General features: G+C 41.2%; 2 protein-coding genes across 2 annotated transcripts; one reads left to right on the plus strand and one right to left on the minus strand.

The window, feature by feature from the left end:
• The first annotated feature begins 2,308 nt into the window (after window positions 1-2,308).
• Window positions 2,309-6,210, plus strand: zgc:55558. The gene is made up of 5 exons (XM_018672745.2): window positions 2,309-2,421; window positions 3,081-3,082; window positions 3,554-3,730; window positions 4,171-4,330; window positions 4,445-6,210. Exons 1-5 carry the CDS (start codon window positions 2,311-2,313, stop codon window positions 4,556-4,558), a joined length of 564 nt encoding a protein of 187 aa, XP_018528261.1. The 5' UTR covers window positions 2,309-2,310; the 3' UTR covers window positions 4,559-6,210.
• A 486-nt stretch (window positions 6,211-6,696) lies between these two features.
• On the minus strand, window positions 6,697-17,491 carry pold1 (polymerase (DNA directed), delta 1, catalytic subunit). The gene is given in 29 exon segments (XM_018672742.2): window positions 6,697-6,976; window positions 7,080-7,177; window positions 7,617-7,669; window positions 7,866-7,979; window positions 8,294-8,426; window positions 9,371-9,473; window positions 9,583-9,735; window positions 9,833-10,008; window positions 10,324-10,461; window positions 10,574-10,669; window positions 11,330-11,477; window positions 11,700-11,813; window positions 11,958-12,074; window positions 12,182-12,270; window positions 12,360-12,551; window positions 12,740-12,850; window positions 12,967-13,107; window positions 13,319-13,423; window positions 13,550-13,716; window positions 13,864-13,993; window positions 14,146-14,260; window positions 14,634-14,802; window positions 15,049-15,121; window positions 15,123-15,175; window positions 15,280-15,420; window positions 15,696-15,711; window positions 15,713-15,810; window positions 16,464-16,652; window positions 17,368-17,491. Coding segments are annotated over 28 exon segments (3,318 nt in total). The 5' UTR covers window positions 16,651-16,652; window positions 17,368-17,491; the 3' UTR covers window positions 6,697-6,888.
• Between the last annotated feature and the right edge of the window lie 1,809 nt (window positions 17,492-19,300).

A 19,300-nucleotide genomic window follows, 5' to 3' on the forward strand; every position in this document is an offset into this window, starting at 1 on the left:
ATGAAGGAACAGAGGGTGGGGCATGATGCCTGCTCTCTCTCTCTCTCTCTCTCTCTCTCTCTCTCTCTCTCTCTCACTCACTCTCTCTCGCTCTGTGTGTGTTTGTATGTGTGTGTGTGTGTGTGCATGTTACTATGTTTGTGAGGACCAGATGGAGTTTTAGGGTCTTGGGAGTGAGGACATTTTGGGAAAGTGAGGACATTTTGGCCAGTCCCCATGATTTTAAAGTGCTGTTTGAGAGTTGAGACTTGGAATTTGATTTAGGCTGCAGGTTAGGATCAGGTGTTTGGTTGGTTGAGGTTAGGGCTACTTCGCAGATCTGAGGATGCTGGTTTGAATCTTACCAGGTCCAGTAAATTCAGTCGAAACACCCAAAGTGAGGAATGAAAACCACTCAGAGACACATTCCTGATGCAAAGGGGACTCGGTGGCACAGTGGGATCGTTTCAGACAAGTGGGGAGACACAGGCTCCCCCCAGCCCCCCAGAGAGTCACGAACAAAGGGGTATAGAGAAAAAATAAGTGGTTGAAATTTTTAATGAAGTTTATTTTAAAAAGTTGGAAGAATAGATCCATATCACTAAATACCATTTACTAGATTACTAATTAATATATAATAACTGTATTACTACTAAAATACTAGACTACTAAGGACAGAGAAACTGCTTACTGCATTTAGTCGGTTTCAGTATGATACATTTGGGTCTTAAATTAGCCAAAAACAGGGCAGTAATGATTTTATGCATTATTTCTTCTCTATTCCCCCTGTATAATTAACTATGTTGTAATTAGTACACAGTTCTCTATGTAACCAAATGATTATATTATAATGAGAATAGTATACTCTGACAGAAATAATATGCATTGGTGTGAATTATGACTCATCAATATCCTCAACATGATCATTATTTGTAAAAAAAAAAAAAAAAAAAAAAAAAAATGAAATTGTAATTAAATATTTTGTGTTGAATTAACAATCAATGGAGTGGGTCAGTATTGTAGGCTACATTAACACAGTTTAAAGGTTTATATATTGACTGCTATCCTAACCCCTGTTAAACCTGTTGGTACAAGTCTTAAATAATAGAAGTATTTCTATTAGTAGTGTTAATTATTAATGTTACTATTATATTATAATGAGTTAACCGTATTGTAATAAATAACTACTATACTGGCTGTTACACTGATTATTACTGTGCACTGTCCATTGATTTAAATGTAGTGATATAGTTCTACACTGTGACCTCTAGAGGGCAGTGAACACACATGATTCACTCGTGATTGTCAAGAGAAAAAACAACATAGCACGGTAAGACTTCCGGTGAGAACTTTCAAAATAAGATAATTAGGAGACACTTTCATTAGCTAACGGTCTGATCACAGTCCAGTGTGTAAGTGAAGGCAAAACATTCCCAGTGATAGTGTTTACTGTTTACATGAGGGAGAAGTTCAAAATGTTTGAGCTTAGAGTACAGATCAACAGATCGTATTAGCATGGGCGTGAATGCCCTTACTGAGATTCATCAGTATATATATCCGCCCACCGAAAGATGTGGAGCTGAGAGGAACCATCTGTGAAAGAAGCAGGCTGCCTTAGAGGACACGCCCAGTTAGGGCTACTCCTGTTTATGATTGGCCAGATTGGCTAGCGGTGGGCGGGGTTACAAACTAGAACTCAATTGTGATTGGGACTTTAAGACGTCTGTCTGCCTGCCGTCGTTTCATTGGTTATCTGACCAGGGGATTAACGTGAAAACGCTCTGCTTACAATGAATCACAATGGAAGACTAAATAGGAGCTCGCACGAATTCAGGCTTTTAATTTATTTATAACGCAAAGTTAGACTTTTACCAGTAGCGTTGGAGATTTGTAGTCCATATTTTGACACGTGATTCTAGTCAGGAAAAGAAGTTGCGAACGGATCTCAAAGTGTCTCTACAAGTGCTCTGAACAAGGAAATCGTTTTAGGCTAACGTTATGTAGCAAGCTAATCTCACTTAACCATTCGTAAACTCCACTAGCTCTCATATCACAGACTTGTAAATCCCACACTGAGGTAAGTACGTTTAAACAATTCGCTCTTTTACCACAGGCACTCATTCACAGCGACTCAGTAACTATGAGGAAGAGTTAACGTGAAGACAACTAACCTCAGCGGATAGTGAGCTTAAATCTGGGTCAGTGTCTTCGCCATGTCAGTGTAGGGAGGAAGAGGGCTATATCAGCTGCTTATGTGTGCTCATGTTCACCTTTATACCTGTTAACTAGTTAATGCGGTATGAAACCTGTTGGCTTAATTCTTCTCCAGGCATGACCGAGTACAAACTTGTGGTGGTGGGGGCAGGAGGTGTGGGGAAGAGCGCTCTCACCATCCAGCTCATCCAGAACCACTTCGTTGATGAATATGATCCAACCATCGAGGTAAGAAACCAGCCGCTGGATACAGTGTCGTGGAGAAAGTTTAGTCCTAAATCTAATACAACTGAGAGAAAACATATTGTAGAGTTTTACTTTAAACTATATGGTCAATTTCGTGTGTCGTAGATACGAGTTATTTTCTATCAATACTATATCAGGGTGTTGGTTTACAGAGTTTTAAACAGCCACTGCAAAAGTCCGGACTTTTATTTTTTACAGTATTTTTCTTACAAAGCTTGTGATAAGACACAAAGTTCAATTTGCTATATCTTTTATATAAGAGGTCATAGTTGTGTCTGGCAAATGTTTCACACCACTGCATATTCTTGGTGTGTGGGGCGGCTATTTTTATGCACCTGATGCAAGAAATAAATATAAGTAAAGGTTCTGAATTCAAAAGTAGTGTAGTATAAAATGACACGTTCATTATACAGAATGCATGTGAGTCATATACTTATATACTTATGTATATTACACTATAGGATTATTATTCCTGATGCATATGCATGATATGCAAGACATATGTTAATGCTGTAGCTGGTTATGGTGGAGCAGATATTAACTGCTTCATATACAGCTGGGCAGTTTAATCTGTAAAAAACAGTTATCATGGCAGACAGCAGCTTGTGCTATCGCTGTCTTCAACACCTTCAAACAGGCAGGAATCTGTTAAAATCTGCCAGAACCTTCTAAAAATAGATATCAACTTGGTGATACTTGGTAAAATTTATTACACCAAACAGCTGCCTAGTAAGTCTTCATTAGTGTCAAATAATTTCCACTAACAGATATAACTCAACACTGTTACTGTTACTACCTTTGTTTCGTACATTGTTGTCTGAAAGTCACCACACCCTGGTTGTAAACCTCTCCTCAGACTCTTAAATATGCTCAGCTGTAAGTCAGTTAATGATATAACTTCATACTTGGCGCTCAAAAAATATTCATGTTTCAGCAGGTTCATTACAAAACATTTCATTTAACAAGGTCTTGTTGCTACATGACAGAGCAGCACGGCTGCGAAGAAAAAAACAAACAAACATGGGAAACGATGTGATGCAATCCACTGTCAGATTTCTTGGCAGGCATGTTATGGCACTGACTGCACGGTCACACGGACACTGTGTTACAGGACTCGATACAGAAAGCAGGTGGTGATTGATGGAGAGACGTGTCTGCTGGACATCCTGGACACTGCAGGTCAGGAGGAGTACAGCGCCATGAGGGACCAGTACATGAGGACAGGAGAGGGCTTCCTCTGTGTGTTTGCCATCAACAACACCAAGTCCTTTGAGGATGTTCACCTCTATAGGTACATGATGTTTCGTGGCTGCAAGTAAACACCAACACAGGCCGCTGTGTTAGTAATGAAACACAGCTGGAGAGGGAAGTTGAAGCAACACTGTCAAAGTAGGATTAATTGTCTGTTTCAGCTATTGCACCACACTGCTCTATGTGTATTCAGACAGTCTAGCACTACAAGGCTACTTCCTGATTAGGAGCTGCTACTTGTAATTATCTGTAACACACATCTATATAGACGCTGTATGTGGTTACAAGTTATTTAGGGCCATTTGTGCAACACAGTCTGGTTCATATTCGTGTAATGTAAATGCTAATTGTCTACTGAAACCCCCTCTGGTCGTGAGGGCAGGCAAGGCATCTGACTCAGACCAGCGACTGTGACCCACTGTTCAGAAAGTAAGCTAGCCTCGGCGTCTTAGGTGCTTCTTGCATGTGTCTTCTCCTCAGAGAGCAGATCAACAGGGTGAAGGACAGCGACAGCGTTCCCATGGTGCTGGTGGGGAATAAAAGCGACCTGAGCACCCGCACCGTGGAGACGCGACAGGCGCAGGAGCTGGCGCGGAGCTACGGCGTGCCGTTTGTCGAGACCTCTGCCAAAACCAGACAAGTATGTAGAACAGACGGTTATACCTAGATATAGTTTGCGGCAAGGCATGCATGAGCCTTGTTTGACTTAATAAGACATAATAATGTTTTTTTTTTTTCTGATTCTGTCTCGTAGGGAGTAGAGGAAGCTTTCTATTCGCTGGTACGGGAGATTAGAAGATACAAGGAGACCAACCGCAGCAACAAGAAGAGCAAGAAGAACACTCAGAGACGTTGCATAATACTATAGCAAACCACACACACATGCAGCACCAGCATCCCTTACAGCACTTGTTTCATGCTCCCTCTCACACACTGCACCTCCTCTGTGGAGACGTCTTAGCACAGCTCCAGACAGAGAAGCAGGCAAAAAAAAAAAAAAAAAAAAATCTTTTTTTTTTTTTTTTTACTGCTGCCATAGTTTCCACTAACAGTATGTCACCAAAAGATTTGCCATTTACTCATCCAATGTGCAGTGTCCATTTAACGCTGTGAATTCATTAGGGTTTTTTTTTTATCCAAACAACTAGAAGCTACAGTTTTTAGTTGAATGTTTTTCTTTTTGGTTAAGGTCAGCATTTGTGAAAGTTTAATTTGAGTCTGTGGTAGAAAAAACTTTTTCCCCAAGAACCAGTGAGAAGTTGTCTGTGCAGACAATTCTCTCTTTCTAATTATAAACAGCCTGGCCAGTGTTTTCAGCTGCTTTTGACTTTAGGGGTCAAGGCTTCATAAGTGGTGCATCACTGCACTTTGCACAGTCACATCAGGTGATGAACTGAATTCACATCTCCAGAATGATTTCAGGACTCATTCACTGTTCAGGACTCGGATGCTCGTTTCCTGTGAAACTGTTTTGTTTCCAGACAGATGTTTGTCACCTTCCCCTTGTGTTTTTTCATAAGTTGGTGTGTCCTCTGGGGCTTGAAACACAACAGCAATATGTAGTTGTTTTTTATTTTCCTCACAAAGACCGTACGTTAGTGACAGTGTTGCAGTAGGATAGGATCACCACAGTAACAAAAGCCTCAAAATTGTGTTCCAGACTCCTAGGTGCACTTTATTCATTTCCTGTGTTTTATTATAGTAGAATTTAGAGTTAGCGGTTGCGCCATTTGAAAAGTTTACTCAGGAATATGGTGTTTTATCAGGAACTGAGGAATAACAGACTGAGAGCTGTGTCAAATGATCGGTTGATACCTGACGCCTTTTCTGCCATCTTTAAACTTATCATTTGAAGTGTCAGCCCCCACTGTTTGCTCCACACAGTCGCACTGTATTCCAAAGTTCACTTTTTAATGCAATTTGTACGTCAGTCCCAGTGTTGGTGGTTGAAGTTGTCGCTGTGTCCAAGTGCAGTTTATGCTACACCACACTGCAACGGAGCATGTACAAATATTCATGTGGTAAGAACATGAAACCACTGAAACCAGTGTTTAGCTTAGCAGTCTCACAGTCATGGTATCTGCTCATACTTGGTGCTGGTTAAGCATATTCAATAGGGCAACCTTTTTTTTATAGCAGTGTTTGTCTTTTTTGATAATTACCATCACTCTTAAATGTAATGGATGGTTAAATTTCTATTTTTGTAGCATTACAAACCATTTCCCCCAACATCTGCATTAAGAAACTGCTGTCCACATAGTTACTGAAATTATATCAAAGTTTAGTGAGTTAACTTCAGCTGAGTTGTATCTTGCTAATGGAACTGAGTCCAACCACGATGGATTCCTTTTGTTTTTTGGTGTAAAACCAGCAGGCTCCTAATGCCTGTCTGACTATCAGTGTCAATCCAAAAATATACTAAAACTTGATTTGATCAGAACTAGCCTGTCACTGACAGCTATGGAAAATCTGTAATGCACTCTGCTGTAACGAACAAGTAAATGTCTGTAGCTTTTACAATGTGTCCATGTTGTCAATTCAGGGTATTTTTAAGAGGGTAAATGTGGGACGTGGGACATGAAACACACAAACCAAATTAGTGTGGGGTATTACAACTGATCTGATTGTAACTTCTGATTATATAGACGTCTTCTTTTCTCATATTTCAACACATCCAGTTTTCCCCGCTCAGTTTGTGCCCTCAGAAGTTTTTTGTTCTCAGGTACCAAATCAGTGAAGGGGAAGGGATGTGGTTTATGAGGTTAGACTGGGACAATCGTGCTGTAGAGCAAAGCAGTCAAGTTCCTCTTTCATTACCGTAAAACTACACACTTTTACTTTGATGTCAAATTAAGACTGGGAGTGTACAGCATACATACTGTAAATCTCTTCACACACTCAACACGTGCCGTGTACATTTACATTCTTGTGTGTTTGACAGCAGTGTCCTGTGATTTGTTGTAGTGTTTGTTAAATAAGTAATGACCACACCTGAAAGCCCCAAAATAATACTTTTTGATTTTATTTTACAAAAACATACTACTAGAAAACATAGAAATAGTGCGATATTTATATGCATTTTCACAACCACCAAAAGACATAGAAAAAAAAATAATAATAATAAAAAAAAACAAGTGTCCAAAGTTATCTGAGATGAGGCACAAGTGGAGTGAGAGTGTGTGTGTGTGAGCCCCTTTCTCACCAGCCAAAGCGAGACACCAGCTTGCTCTGGTCGTCTAAATCTTTCTGAACCTTCTTCCTCATGTAGAAGATGGGACAGTCCCGGCTGCGGAGGAGAGACGATGTTACCGACAGTATGTGCTCAGCATCTATTCTGACATAAACACACAGTTATATACTGAATATGTGGATGTGTACTGTATATGCACCTGGTACAGAGAACGTCCTCGTGGAGGGAGCCTTGACAGCGCTGACACTGAGTCCACAGACGAGAGAAACGTTCCTCCAGTGTGTTCAGGTGAAAGATCTGTAATTCACAAGCTCAACGTCAGAGTTTACCTCCTTAATTCTTCTGTCAACAAATTTACAACAATCTAATGGCAAATTAACCATTTGTGCTTTACTAGGACAGTCAGTTTGGAAAAATAAAATCATACTGTAACTAACACACTTGTCTATAGCAGCCCAAAAATAAATAATTAAGAAAAATTCATTTGATATTTAATAAAAGCATCTGTGGTGTTTAACTTGGGGTACCAAAATAGATTTGATTAGAATTTTTTCTGAAGGAATTCCCCAAGCTCTGAAGAACTACCAGAGGGGAATACACACAGTCACTGCCTAAAAATAAGACATTTCTTGAAACTTATTCAGAGCTGGAACTTGAACAAAATAAACTTCACAGCCCTGTTAGTGAAGAAAAACAAACTAATATCAAAGTATTGAGTCATTATTATCTTGCCTACCTCCTTTTGGTACAGTTCAGACTCTTTCTTCTTACAGAAATCACACACAGCCGCTGCAAAGACACATTAGATGTTAAACTTTGTATACAACCCAAATATTCTGCTGTTAAAACTAAAATAAAGATGGATGGATTGGTCCTATGCCGAGAGCAAAGCAAAACACTGTGTTAACACTGTAAAAGACCGTGTCACCTAAACTTATGAAGGAGATTTCAAAGTAGAGGGGAAAAAAAATCTGAGCTCACATACCATCCGTCTTGAGCACAGCTTTGCAGCCGATACAGGTGCTCCTCTTCTGAGCGAATGCCATGAGGCCTCCGACCTTCGAGGTCAACACAGTCTTACAGCGTGTGTGGTCACCCTCTGAAAGACACCACAAAACACAAAGAAATCTTAAGATCAAAAACTGTGAACTACTTTCACGTCATTCTAATGTTGACATTGTTCCCCGAACATGAAAAATAAAATTCTAATGATTTTGATTTAGATTACTGAATCAGTAATCAGTAAGATGAAGGACAAATGCTCACCACAAGTTACCAGGTGTGAGTGAAGTTATGTCAGTCAACTACCACATCACTTATCTGTTTACTAATAAGAAAACCAGTTACTGAGGATAATAGGAGTGTCAGCTAACTACAATGTATGTGTGTGGTGGTGGTGGTGTGTGGACTCACTGAGCAGGGTGCTCTCTGCCTTGCTCTCTCCCAGGATGGGCTCAAATATTCTCAGCAGTGGCTTGGACAGCTGCTGTTCCAGGTAGTACTGTGTGTCGATAGGAATGTTGTTCTCCAGCACATAGATCGGGTCCTGAAGCAACACGTGGAAGAATCAGAATCAGGATTAAATATTTTGCATAGATATCAAAGATCTCATAGTCCCCTACAATCCCACCAGGACTCTGCGCTCCCAGAATGCTGGTTTACTGATGGTTCCCAGAGTTCCCAAGAGTAGAATGGGAGGCAGAGCCTTCAGTTATCAGGCTCCTCTACTGTGGAACCTTTTCCCAGTTTCGGTCCGGGAGGCAGACACCCTCTGTACCTTTAAGAGTAGGCTTAAAACTTTCCTTTTTAACAAAGCTTATAGTTAGGGTTGGCTCAGGCTTGAACCATCCCTTAGTTATGCTGCTATAGGCCTAGACTACTGGGAGATTTCCCATGATGCACTGAGCTCCTCTCTCTCTCTCCACAGTATGGATTCATATTCCATAAATACATGTTACTAACTCAATATCTGCCCTCTCCCGTGGTATTGTGCTCTTCCGTCTCTCTCTCCTCTTCTGTCTCTTTCTGCAGGTATTTCTGCCTCTGGAGCTGTAGAGTCTGATCTGTGATGACAAGTCTCCTGCTGCTCCTACAACCCCACTCAACACCTGCTGCTAGAATTAGAAATAACTTATACTGCTATTAGTTTTATTGCTATGTTAGCAGTTAATACTAATTATCACCACTATCATTACTACTGCTGTATTATTGGCATCACCTTACATTTTATACAGAGTCTGGTTCTGCTCGAGGTTTCTGCCTCTTAAAAGGAAGGTTTTCCTTGCCACTGTCGCCTAGTGCTCTTTCATAGTGGGATTTGTTGGGTCTCTCTCTATAAATACCCATTTTAAAGAGTACGGTCTAGACTTACTCTATATGGAAAGTGCCTTGAGATGACCTTTGTTGTGATTTGGCGCTATAGAAATAAAATTGAATTGAATTGAAACATGCACAATTAAAACAACAACAATCAAAGAAGACACTACAGACCTCTGACTTCATGTACGCTGCTGCTCCCTTTGCAGCCTTGATGATGACATATGGAACTCTGTCTCCCAGGTTTGGGGCGCTGCCGGCATCTCTCTTCCTCATCCTGTGAAACATCAATATAAATGAGTCAGTTCACCCGATATCACACCCAATATTTTCCCTTTGAGGATTATTTGAAATAAAATATCAGAGATGTAAATGCTTAATCAAACCTCTCTGCCAGTTCCACGTGGGCCTGTTTGCCAGCGTACTCCTGGGCAGTGCGCGTTAGCTCCTTGGTGATGACCAGCTGGCTGATGTCGATGCGGTTGCACAGCAGGTCTGAGATCACTTCTTTGGCGTGAGCCACTGCACCCTGAGGGTCCCTAACAACACATCACATCAGCTGTGGTTAGTTTTACACTGTTAAGATACAAACAAGCAGTAAGACAGAAAGGGAGAGATAGATGATTATCTATTAACCTGTCTATGAGGATTCTCTGCAGACACGTGTTGATGAGGTTAGCCACCAGGGGGCAGTTGTCTCTGCGGACAGTCTCAATGCCTTTACAGTCCATCTTGTCATGTGTGTCCGCACTGGAGGAGAAATACAGGCCTGCGTAGCGCTTCTTGTTGATCAGCAGGTATGGGTAGTACACCTGTGGAAGTGACAAAAGTAAGCTCTCGTCAGCTGAAAGGATGCTGGGGTTTACACATCAAAGCCTGTGCTAATGACTGCACTGAATGGATTTACTTCATCTACTGATGAAGGTCCGTGACATGTAATTTAAATCTCTGCAAGAAGCTAGTAAGTTGGTCTTGAGTTAGGATTATTTTGTCAAAGGTGTTATGTCTTTTCTTAAGGAGTCTTGTTCTGCCTGAATAAACCATGTATATTTTTTGTTATATCACAGGTAAATTAAATATATAACAGAGAGAAGTGTGTTGATTAATGGATTTGACTGAAATTGTACCTTCTCAAACTCCAGTTTGATGGGCGGTGTGAAATGGGATGACACCCACTCTGCTGCCTCCCTCCCAATATCCATGGCATCCTTTACTGTTGCAACTCCAAGCTTAACCATGACAGAATCTGTGTCCCCATAAATTACCTTAACAGACAAACAGGTAAACTGATATTTGATGTATTCACAAGAAAAAAGGAAACATAAAGAAATAAGTTTAGTTCAGTATTAGTGGAGGGCAGCTACATGTATTCCTCACCTTGGCATCACCTTGGTAACCGTTGGAAATGATGTACTTGGACTCCACCAGCTGTTTGGTTTGCTCAATCATCTGCCTTCCAAAACCTGTGACGCTCTAGATAAGACAAGAGAAAAGACTGGATTAAGTTAATGACTAAATTGTCTGTGGTGCTGGAATAAGCTTTAATTGTCAAGGACATGAGTTGCAGTGACTGAGAAAAATATTTGGTTCGGGCTAAACATCTCATGGAGTTGTCTCAGCTCTCTGTGAGGGCGTTGTGCATCCACCTCAGTCAACTTTTCACAAAACAGAAAGAAGCAGTCACAGTAGGTCTTTGTGTTTAGTTGTTTACATTTGCTCCTCCACCTGTTCTGTGGTTTGTATTTCAATACTAATCTTTGCTCTACATCTTTGCTGTTTACCGCTTGTGCTCCACATTCTCATCTGTGCAGAACAGTGGGAAGAGTTACAGTAAGTCAGATGGGGACAACTTCATTTAGAGTGAATGAGTGAACAGTGTGGCTAGAATTGTACACATTTGATACATTTAAAAGTGGATTTGAAGTGATATGAAAATATATCCTTTGACCGTCCTTTAAAAACACATGGCTTGTTATTGACCAATGTATTATAAATGTAAATGGTGCTCTTTAGTTGAAGATTACTTAAACTAATCACAGTATATAAATCATAGTATATAAACATACAGTGGAATCACCTCTATGGGGGCTGAAGCACAATGATCAAAGTTGCCATGCAGCGTAAAGTTCTCACCTGGGAGATCTCTAGGCAGGGCAGCTTGCCCACCTGAGCCCCTGTGAAGCCATAGACAGAGTTTGCACTGATTTTGAGGGCCAGCTGACGGCCATCCAGCACCTGCTTCTTGAAAGGGTCAGTTTCCTTCTTCAGCTCTGCTTTGGCCCTGTGGAAAGATGGAGAGACAAGCTTAGAGAGAAGTCACATCTGGTTGATTTACGGGCACAGCGACTTGTTACTTGTGAATAAGAGGTTCAAAAGTTAATGAGATTTAGCAGCAAAATAAAATTTCAAGGTACCATAGCACTAAAGCTGTGTACCCAGCTGCTAACTATTCACTCAAGTTCAGGTCAATTTGTTGTTATGATTCATCTGAACAAATTCAAACCTCTTTCTGGCAGACAGCAAGTTCTCCAGGATCTCAGGTAGAAGTCCTTTCCTAACCGAGCTCTTCACAAATAGATCACCAGTCGGAGTTTTGATGAAATCCTCAGGTGACAGACTAAAGATACACAACCACTTCAGTTATTAGTTCACATTAGAAACAATGAATCAATAAAGAATCAATTCATTTAACTAGCTTAAGCTGCACCATATTATGTCGATGCATTGCTGTTGCACACAGTGATGAGAAAGAAACGCTCACCCTAGTTTCTCTGCTGAGCCCTTCTGCAGCAGGGTGGTGTAGCACAGATTGTGAGCCATCATGATGGACGGATACAAGGAGGAGAAATCCAGGGTGGCAATGGGAACGCTGTAATACCTACACAGGGAACAAGATTGGGATGGAGACATGAAAAGCCTGCGCCTACAAAACAAATAAAACCCAAGAGTCAAATGCTCACATGAAGAAATATCAGACACACAAACCCTTTCTCTGGCTCGATGACAGTTGCTCCAGTGTAGTCTTCTCCTCCTTCTGTCTTTACAACAGGCATGACCAGGTCCTGTTTCATTGCCTGTAACATGTAAAGACACTTAGAGTTTTCATCTATAAAACTGCATGCATCCAGTAACTCGTGCAATCCCATGCATTTGCCTTTGTTACCTGTCGCAGCAGCTGAGAAACGACCTTGATCTGCTGTCCTCTTGACAGCAGGTATGTGAGAGGCACACCCGTCACTCTGGCCATCTCCATGTAGTTAATCACACACATCAGCTTCTGCAGCAGTCGCAGTGGGAGATAGGCGTCTTTCAGGCAGTAGACGGCCAAACGCCTACGAGTCTGTTCGTTGCCATTCTGAGATGGACGACGGAGAGAGCGATAGATGAGTGAAAACAACAACAACTCGATGCAAGTTTTTTTCAAAAAGCTTTTTTTTTTTTTTTTTGACTTTTCATAAAAATTATGTTTAAATAAAAATGAATGAGTCAAATCTGCAGAGCTCTTAAAGACAGCAAGCGCTGTTCCAGGCACAACAAGGTTACCTGCAGATCAGTGATGATGGAGTGCTGTACATCCTCCTTCTGTTCTTGCAGGAAGTGGAAACTCACAGCGTTCAGTGTGTACGAGCGCAGTTTATAGTCCCGCAGGAGCACCTGAAAAGACAGACGACCCCAGACAAGTTTATACTTAGTCTGCATATTCTAATCTAAACAATGTACCACATATAACTTAACTTAACTGATTAGAATTTACAGTGGTAAGTGCTGACCTGCAGCAGATCAAACTGAACCCGACCCTCCATGTTAATGGTCTTGTTCTCTCTGCGGCCCATCTGCTTGCTCTGGAAGTTCAGGTCTCGCAAGACTGACTTGATTCCTCGCACTCGGCCCAAGTAGGGAAACAGATTCACCTACACACAACAGAACATGTTTTATTAAACAGAAGGGGAGACAGAGATGTTTTAGTCCAAACATCCAAAAGGGAAATCTGAAGTAATTCTACTACAAATACACTTTACAGAGGTAGTTAAGTGATACTTTACTAAATGATGCTTGATTTGCCAAGAACATTTTAGGCTGTGGCACTATTTAAAAATGGTGAGTGAATGTGGCTCATCTAACCTTTAAAGCAGCTGCTCTGTTGAGCAAGTAGGGAAAGTCAAAGTTTTGAATGTTGTATCCAGTGATGATGTCTGGGTCCACTGTCCTCAAAAACTCCGCCCAGCTCTGCTCACACAGACGTTAACAGACACAGAACGACATGACAGGTGAACAAAACCATTACAAAAAGGAACAAAGAAAACATCAGAATGTGTTTGTTTTTCACTGCCTTACTGAAGCTGGCATGTTTACCTGCAGCATCTGTTTCTCCTGTGTAAAGCACAATATCTGAGAGCCAACAATGCTGGCACAGGACTGGAGGGTGAACACGGTGCGAATGAAGGGCTCGGTCTCACCCTGACGCTGGACCATAGAGGCTATCTGAATCACAGGGTCTTTATCTGGTTCTGGGAAGATTCCTGGGATGAAAAGAGTTAACATCCAAGTCAAACTCTGTATTTGCTTTCCATCCAATTATGATCAGACTTTGTTTGTGTGCTTAAAAAGTAAACAGGGGTAATAGATAGCATGCTGTGTAATAAGAATCCCAAAGAGATGAATCCCACCTTTTCTTCCTGCACACTCAATGTCAAAGCTCAGCACCCGGAGTGGTGCGATCCTCTGCCAGTCTCCCTCTGCTGGGTGACTTATCAAATCTGTCCATCCTACATCCACCTCATACTGACACAAGGACACCTGAAGGACAAAAACATGGGGAGAAAGTTCACAAAAACTATTGATAAAAACCCAGACAATACAAGAATTGTATGACAGCACCATTTGGTCTACCACTGAGTATAAAGACAAGTTAGATTGTGTCGTGTGGACAAGACATAAACCAGACCTACCTTGCCCGGGTACTGAGAATCTGTGATCTCCATGCTCTTCTCCTCACGCAATCTGTACTTGCCTTTGGGAAGTTCAATCCAGCAGCATCCCACCACATCACTGTCCACCATAAACCTGTCAACACACAGGGTCTCAATGAGCTGAAAGATACAGTATCATATTTGCATTTCAGCAGTTCTGAGAAAGAAGTAATACATTACAACGGGTAGGTTGTAACACAGAGATATCAATGGTGGTGATATAAATGTATGCAGACATAGAATGGCTAGATAAAAACATAAGACTGTGACTACAAAGTTCAGGGCTAAAACTGTAAACAGCCTGTTCAACAGTAATTAAAAAAACTCCATATACAGTAACAGAAATATATACAGTAAATACAGGTCCATGTCCCTGTTATCATTTTGTATGGCGCACGCGCACACACACACACACACACACACACACACACACACACACACACACACACACACACACACACACACACCTGATTTCAAAATCTATATTGGCCTCATAGGATTGGTAATTCTGGATGGGGAAAGGTCCAAACTTAAAGCCCTGCTCCAGCAGCCTCTTTGCAGGGGCAATGAGACGAGGCATCGCCATTGTTATCCGCAAGAAATCCAGGCTGCGTTTCCCATGGTAACCGTACATGCCTGCAGGAAAAGCAAAAGAGAAGCTAGAGCCACAAATGACGATGAAGCATAGAGCCACAGTATATTATTTTATTAGTGCACAGCATTATAAGTACCACAATCAATGACAGCTTCATATATATATATATATATGTCAATTTTTATTATTAGAGAATCTGCCTCCTCAGTTTACAATAGTTTGATCGAAGACCCTTCACACACTTATATAAACTTAAGACTTGTCTCTAACTTTTGACTTGTACTCACTCTCTTTGCGGGTGATGTCCACAGCCAGCACAGTGATGGAGATGTTGTCTTTATTGGAGCGCATGTCCTTCAAGGACAGCAGAGTTCAACTCTCTTTTAAATTCACCCAGATAATCAGATGTGAACCCTTGTCAAAGGAAACAGAGGAAAAGCTATTGTACTGAGCAAATATGTCATATAAATACAAAGTCTTCACATTCATATATCAATAAAATAATAACAACTACTCACCATTTGGTGCAGTAACATAGAAGTAAGGCGCAAAACCGTGGACGTGGCAACAAACGCTGTTGCCGCTGTCTGTCACCCCAAACATCCGAATGATCGGGACTTTCCCCTGTGATTGGCCGGGCATGCCAGCTACTGCAGCGCCTGCATAACACAAAAATGGAGACCAACTTTGATACCATTTCTTCTCACATATGGCAAGGGAGCATTAGAGTAATTGGATATGTTCTACACTCTTATTTAGATCCAACAACACAGCCAACTCTAGGACAACTGCAGTCAGGTCTATTTCAGAGACTCAAACCTGCTCTGCATGATGATTACCATCATTTTTTACTGCTAACCACAGCATATATATTACAGAATTCATTCTAAGTTATTTTGGTTATGGCGCCAACACAGTCCTCTTTGATAATTACCTAAATAATAGTCTAAGGTCAATCTGCTGAAACACCAAAGTATCAGATGATGAGTCCAGTGATGGAGCATGAGGCCGCCGCCAGCGAGGGTTAAGGTCTGCCGAGAAGAGGTCACCTGACAGAACAAGGAAAATAAGACAGATAAAACCAAAATTAATTATTTATTTTGCCACCAGGTACAACTAAGAACTGAGATAATTATCATACATTGAGAACCAACACAATACTTTCCTAAGATGATGTCAAATGGTTCCACAGTCAGTATTTATTATTTGCATGCAGTTGAATTATTCACACTGCAAAGCCACACATGTTTCATTTACGCAAGGCATGATTGAATTACTTAATTAATACTTAACATATAATTAATTTAGCCACCCAGGCTGATTTGTTAGAGTTACTAGCAATACAATTAACTTACCTTTAAAAAAAGAAAAATCAGGCTGTAAAATAAACATGATTGTTATTCTACAGGTGGCTAGGTCCTGATGAATGAACAGTGTGTGTAGTTGTGCTTGTTTAAGTAAATTGTAGGCATCAGAATGTGACACATAGATTTTACATAAGACAAGTGATATGTGACTCTACAGCTTTAGTACATCAATGATTATCAAGTTACGGAGATGGTGTAAAACGTAGCTTTAAGTCATTAGCATTTGTGTAACAGGTCTGCGTGTCATTTACACAACTTTCTTCTTTCTTCTTACAACAGGAAAACTATTTTACTTATGCCACCTATGACTGTGTGCTTCTCTATGCAACACCCACCTACTGGAATAACATCATGGCCTGCCTGCCCCTCCATCTCCTCAGCCTCCATCTCTGCATCTTCAAACATGGAGAGTTCCTCTTCAAACTGCGATGGACTGTCCTCCCATTCACCAACTGATTTACCCCGTTTGGCCTGAGATGCACCACCCATAGGAGGGCCACCATTGCGTCTTTTAAACTCCATGTCTATAATGAAATTTGTCAGCAGAGGACATGTTGGGGAAGATGATTAGAGAAAAAAATCAAAGAAGTTGTTTTACTCAGTTAAGTAGGTACTGATAGCATAGAAATAATCCGGTGATAGGACGATAAACGGCGACACACTGGACACATTGATACATAATCTCATGCTTAGTTTGAGTAATGTAATAAACTGGATGTTATGTGGTTAAGACGCCACAGCAAATGAGAGACATCTCTTCATTCTGCACATAAGGTGGTCGGTAACTAGTATGGCTGTTGCGGTCTCCCTGCTAACTTCACACAACTCTTTATAAGGTCACAGCTATCATCACAGCTAAATACAGTAGTTACCTACGTTATTGTCGTCCTATGGTTTCTCCTATCAGTTTCTATTTCGGTTAAATGCACCAGGGCTAAAGTTGATCACTTATCCACGTGTGAATTGTGTAAATTCAACATTTATCTGTAAGACATAACACATGTTAACCCCAGTGTTCCTGCGGGCAAGTTGGCGTGCAGGTATATTTTGTTCAAACTGGGGCAGCTGCTGTCGTTTTGTAACGAGCAAAAGCAGCAAGCTAGCGATCGCTAATGTAAACACACAACAGCCGCGCGCCGTAGTCTGGTCTTACCAAACGCTAGGACTAATATCACTGTTAGATCTGCCAATACGACTATCAGTGGCTGGTGCATTTCTAATAAAGTTATGCAAACCTACCAAAGTTGCTTCTAGACAACAGCCCCCCGCTTGACAACAGCTCCCGCCACTCTTCTTCAATTTGTGAACTCTCACCGGCGAAAGCGCGGAAAATTTCCGTTTTGTTACTAGGACTAATAGCAAAGGAATGGACAATGACGTAAAGGACAAGGCGGAAACTCGGTTGTAACGAGGAGGAAGTTGAACGCGGCTTGGCCATATCTTGTATGATAAAAAAGACCGTGTGTTCGCGGCAAAATTACGTCAGAGAGTACAAAGCCGCGAGGGAGGGAAAAAGGCTCCACAGTTAGAGGAAAAAATATTAGAATTTTATTTAAAAGATGGAAGAATAACAATTTATCCCAGGCAAAACCATTTTTATACGTTTACTGTTATTTAAGTCATAAGTCAAATTATACACACAACAACTCTCCCATATACATCGAGGTAAACATTTTGACACTTTGATAGATCGTTGACAGTGTGATTTTATTGTCTACAGTGTGAGATGTTCCCTTTTTGAGCTGTAAATGTGTTAATTGAAAATAATCATTACATCATTACCTGATGCTAGATTTTGGGTTGTAATGCAATGAGGAAGGCAACAGATATCACAGCCCTCAAACGGCAGTGTTTACTTTGGGTAATGATGAACTCAGTCTGCAGCCCTTTGGACTGAAGGTATAGACAGTATAGTCACAGATTTATACACAGATATAGTCTCAAAGTCCTGATAGTGGGGTTACTGGTTGTCCATTCTTTATATCAGAATTGAGAGATCAACTTTATCGTTCTTTACTTAAGTTTCATCTATTCAGGGAGACTCTTCAAGAGAGAGTTGAGAACAAATTACCTGCATTCAAGATCACAACAGCAACAGTGACACACTAATAAAGTCAATAACTACGTATCTAACTGAGCTGCAATGATTGGTCAATTAATCTAATTATTATCAGTCTAATTGAATTTTGGTCTTTGGTTGTATAAAACAAGACATTTGGTGACATGACTTTGGCCTCTTCCTCACTGTTTTCAAGACAGCAGATAAAGTTTAGAGTTCAGAGGAACAGGAAGGATGCTGACACATCTTGTGATCTGGTGTCATGGTTATTCACCTCACATTCTGTTGAATTACTTACTATATGTCAGCAACTCAGACAACACAGGCCTATAAATGAAAACACTGTGTGTGTGTGTGTGTGTGTGTGTGTGTGTGTGTGTGTGTGTGTGTGTGTGTGTGTGCTGATACCTGGATGTCAGTGATGATGACAAATAAATGAATGCGCTCATCACTATCAGTCTGTTACACTTATCCCAGAAATCCCTGTCACCTCCCCCTTTCCATACACACACATGCACACATGGGGTCAGAGGTCACCTCCTGCCACAGACCAACACTGTGAGCTGCAGAAGGACACTGCCGAGCCCCGTGACACCTCAGCAGGGCAGCTTTATTCTGTAAACACAAGCCTAAAATACCAGTACTGTGAGTGCAGGGCCACTCACTTATTTTCAGCATGATAACCAATATAGACCCTGAGTTTGGCCCATGTGATCAGGCCTACCCGGGTGGATGTTGGTGGGGTTAGAGGAGAGCAGCCAGTGGAAAATAGCTATAAGGTTACTGTAGGATAGTAGAGGGGTTGGGTGTCTTAATGTCACCGGTCATGTTGTATTCTCCAAACTATGCTCTCCATGACCCTTAGAAGGCATTATAAATAACTCTCTTGCTCTTCTCCCTCCTCACTGGAGGAAGAAAAAGTTGCCCATGGCTCCCCTCATTTGGATGGATGAAATGATAATTCACCAACCACTGCAACACCCATCGCCTCTGCTCAGCCAATCGCGTCTCTCAGCTGGGGAAGACGCCCAGTTCCCGTCACGTTGCGTGAAGAGGCGGAGACAAAGAGGAGCCCGAGACCAATCAGAGTGCAGCTCATGAATAATGTGACAG

Source organism: Lates calcarifer, linkage group LG11 (assembly GCF_001640805.2).
Source record: "Lates calcarifer isolate ASB-BC8 linkage group LG11, TLL_Latcal_v3, whole genome shotgun sequence".
NCBI classification, from domain to species: Eukaryota; Metazoa; Chordata; class Actinopteri; family Centropomidae; genus Lates; species Lates calcarifer.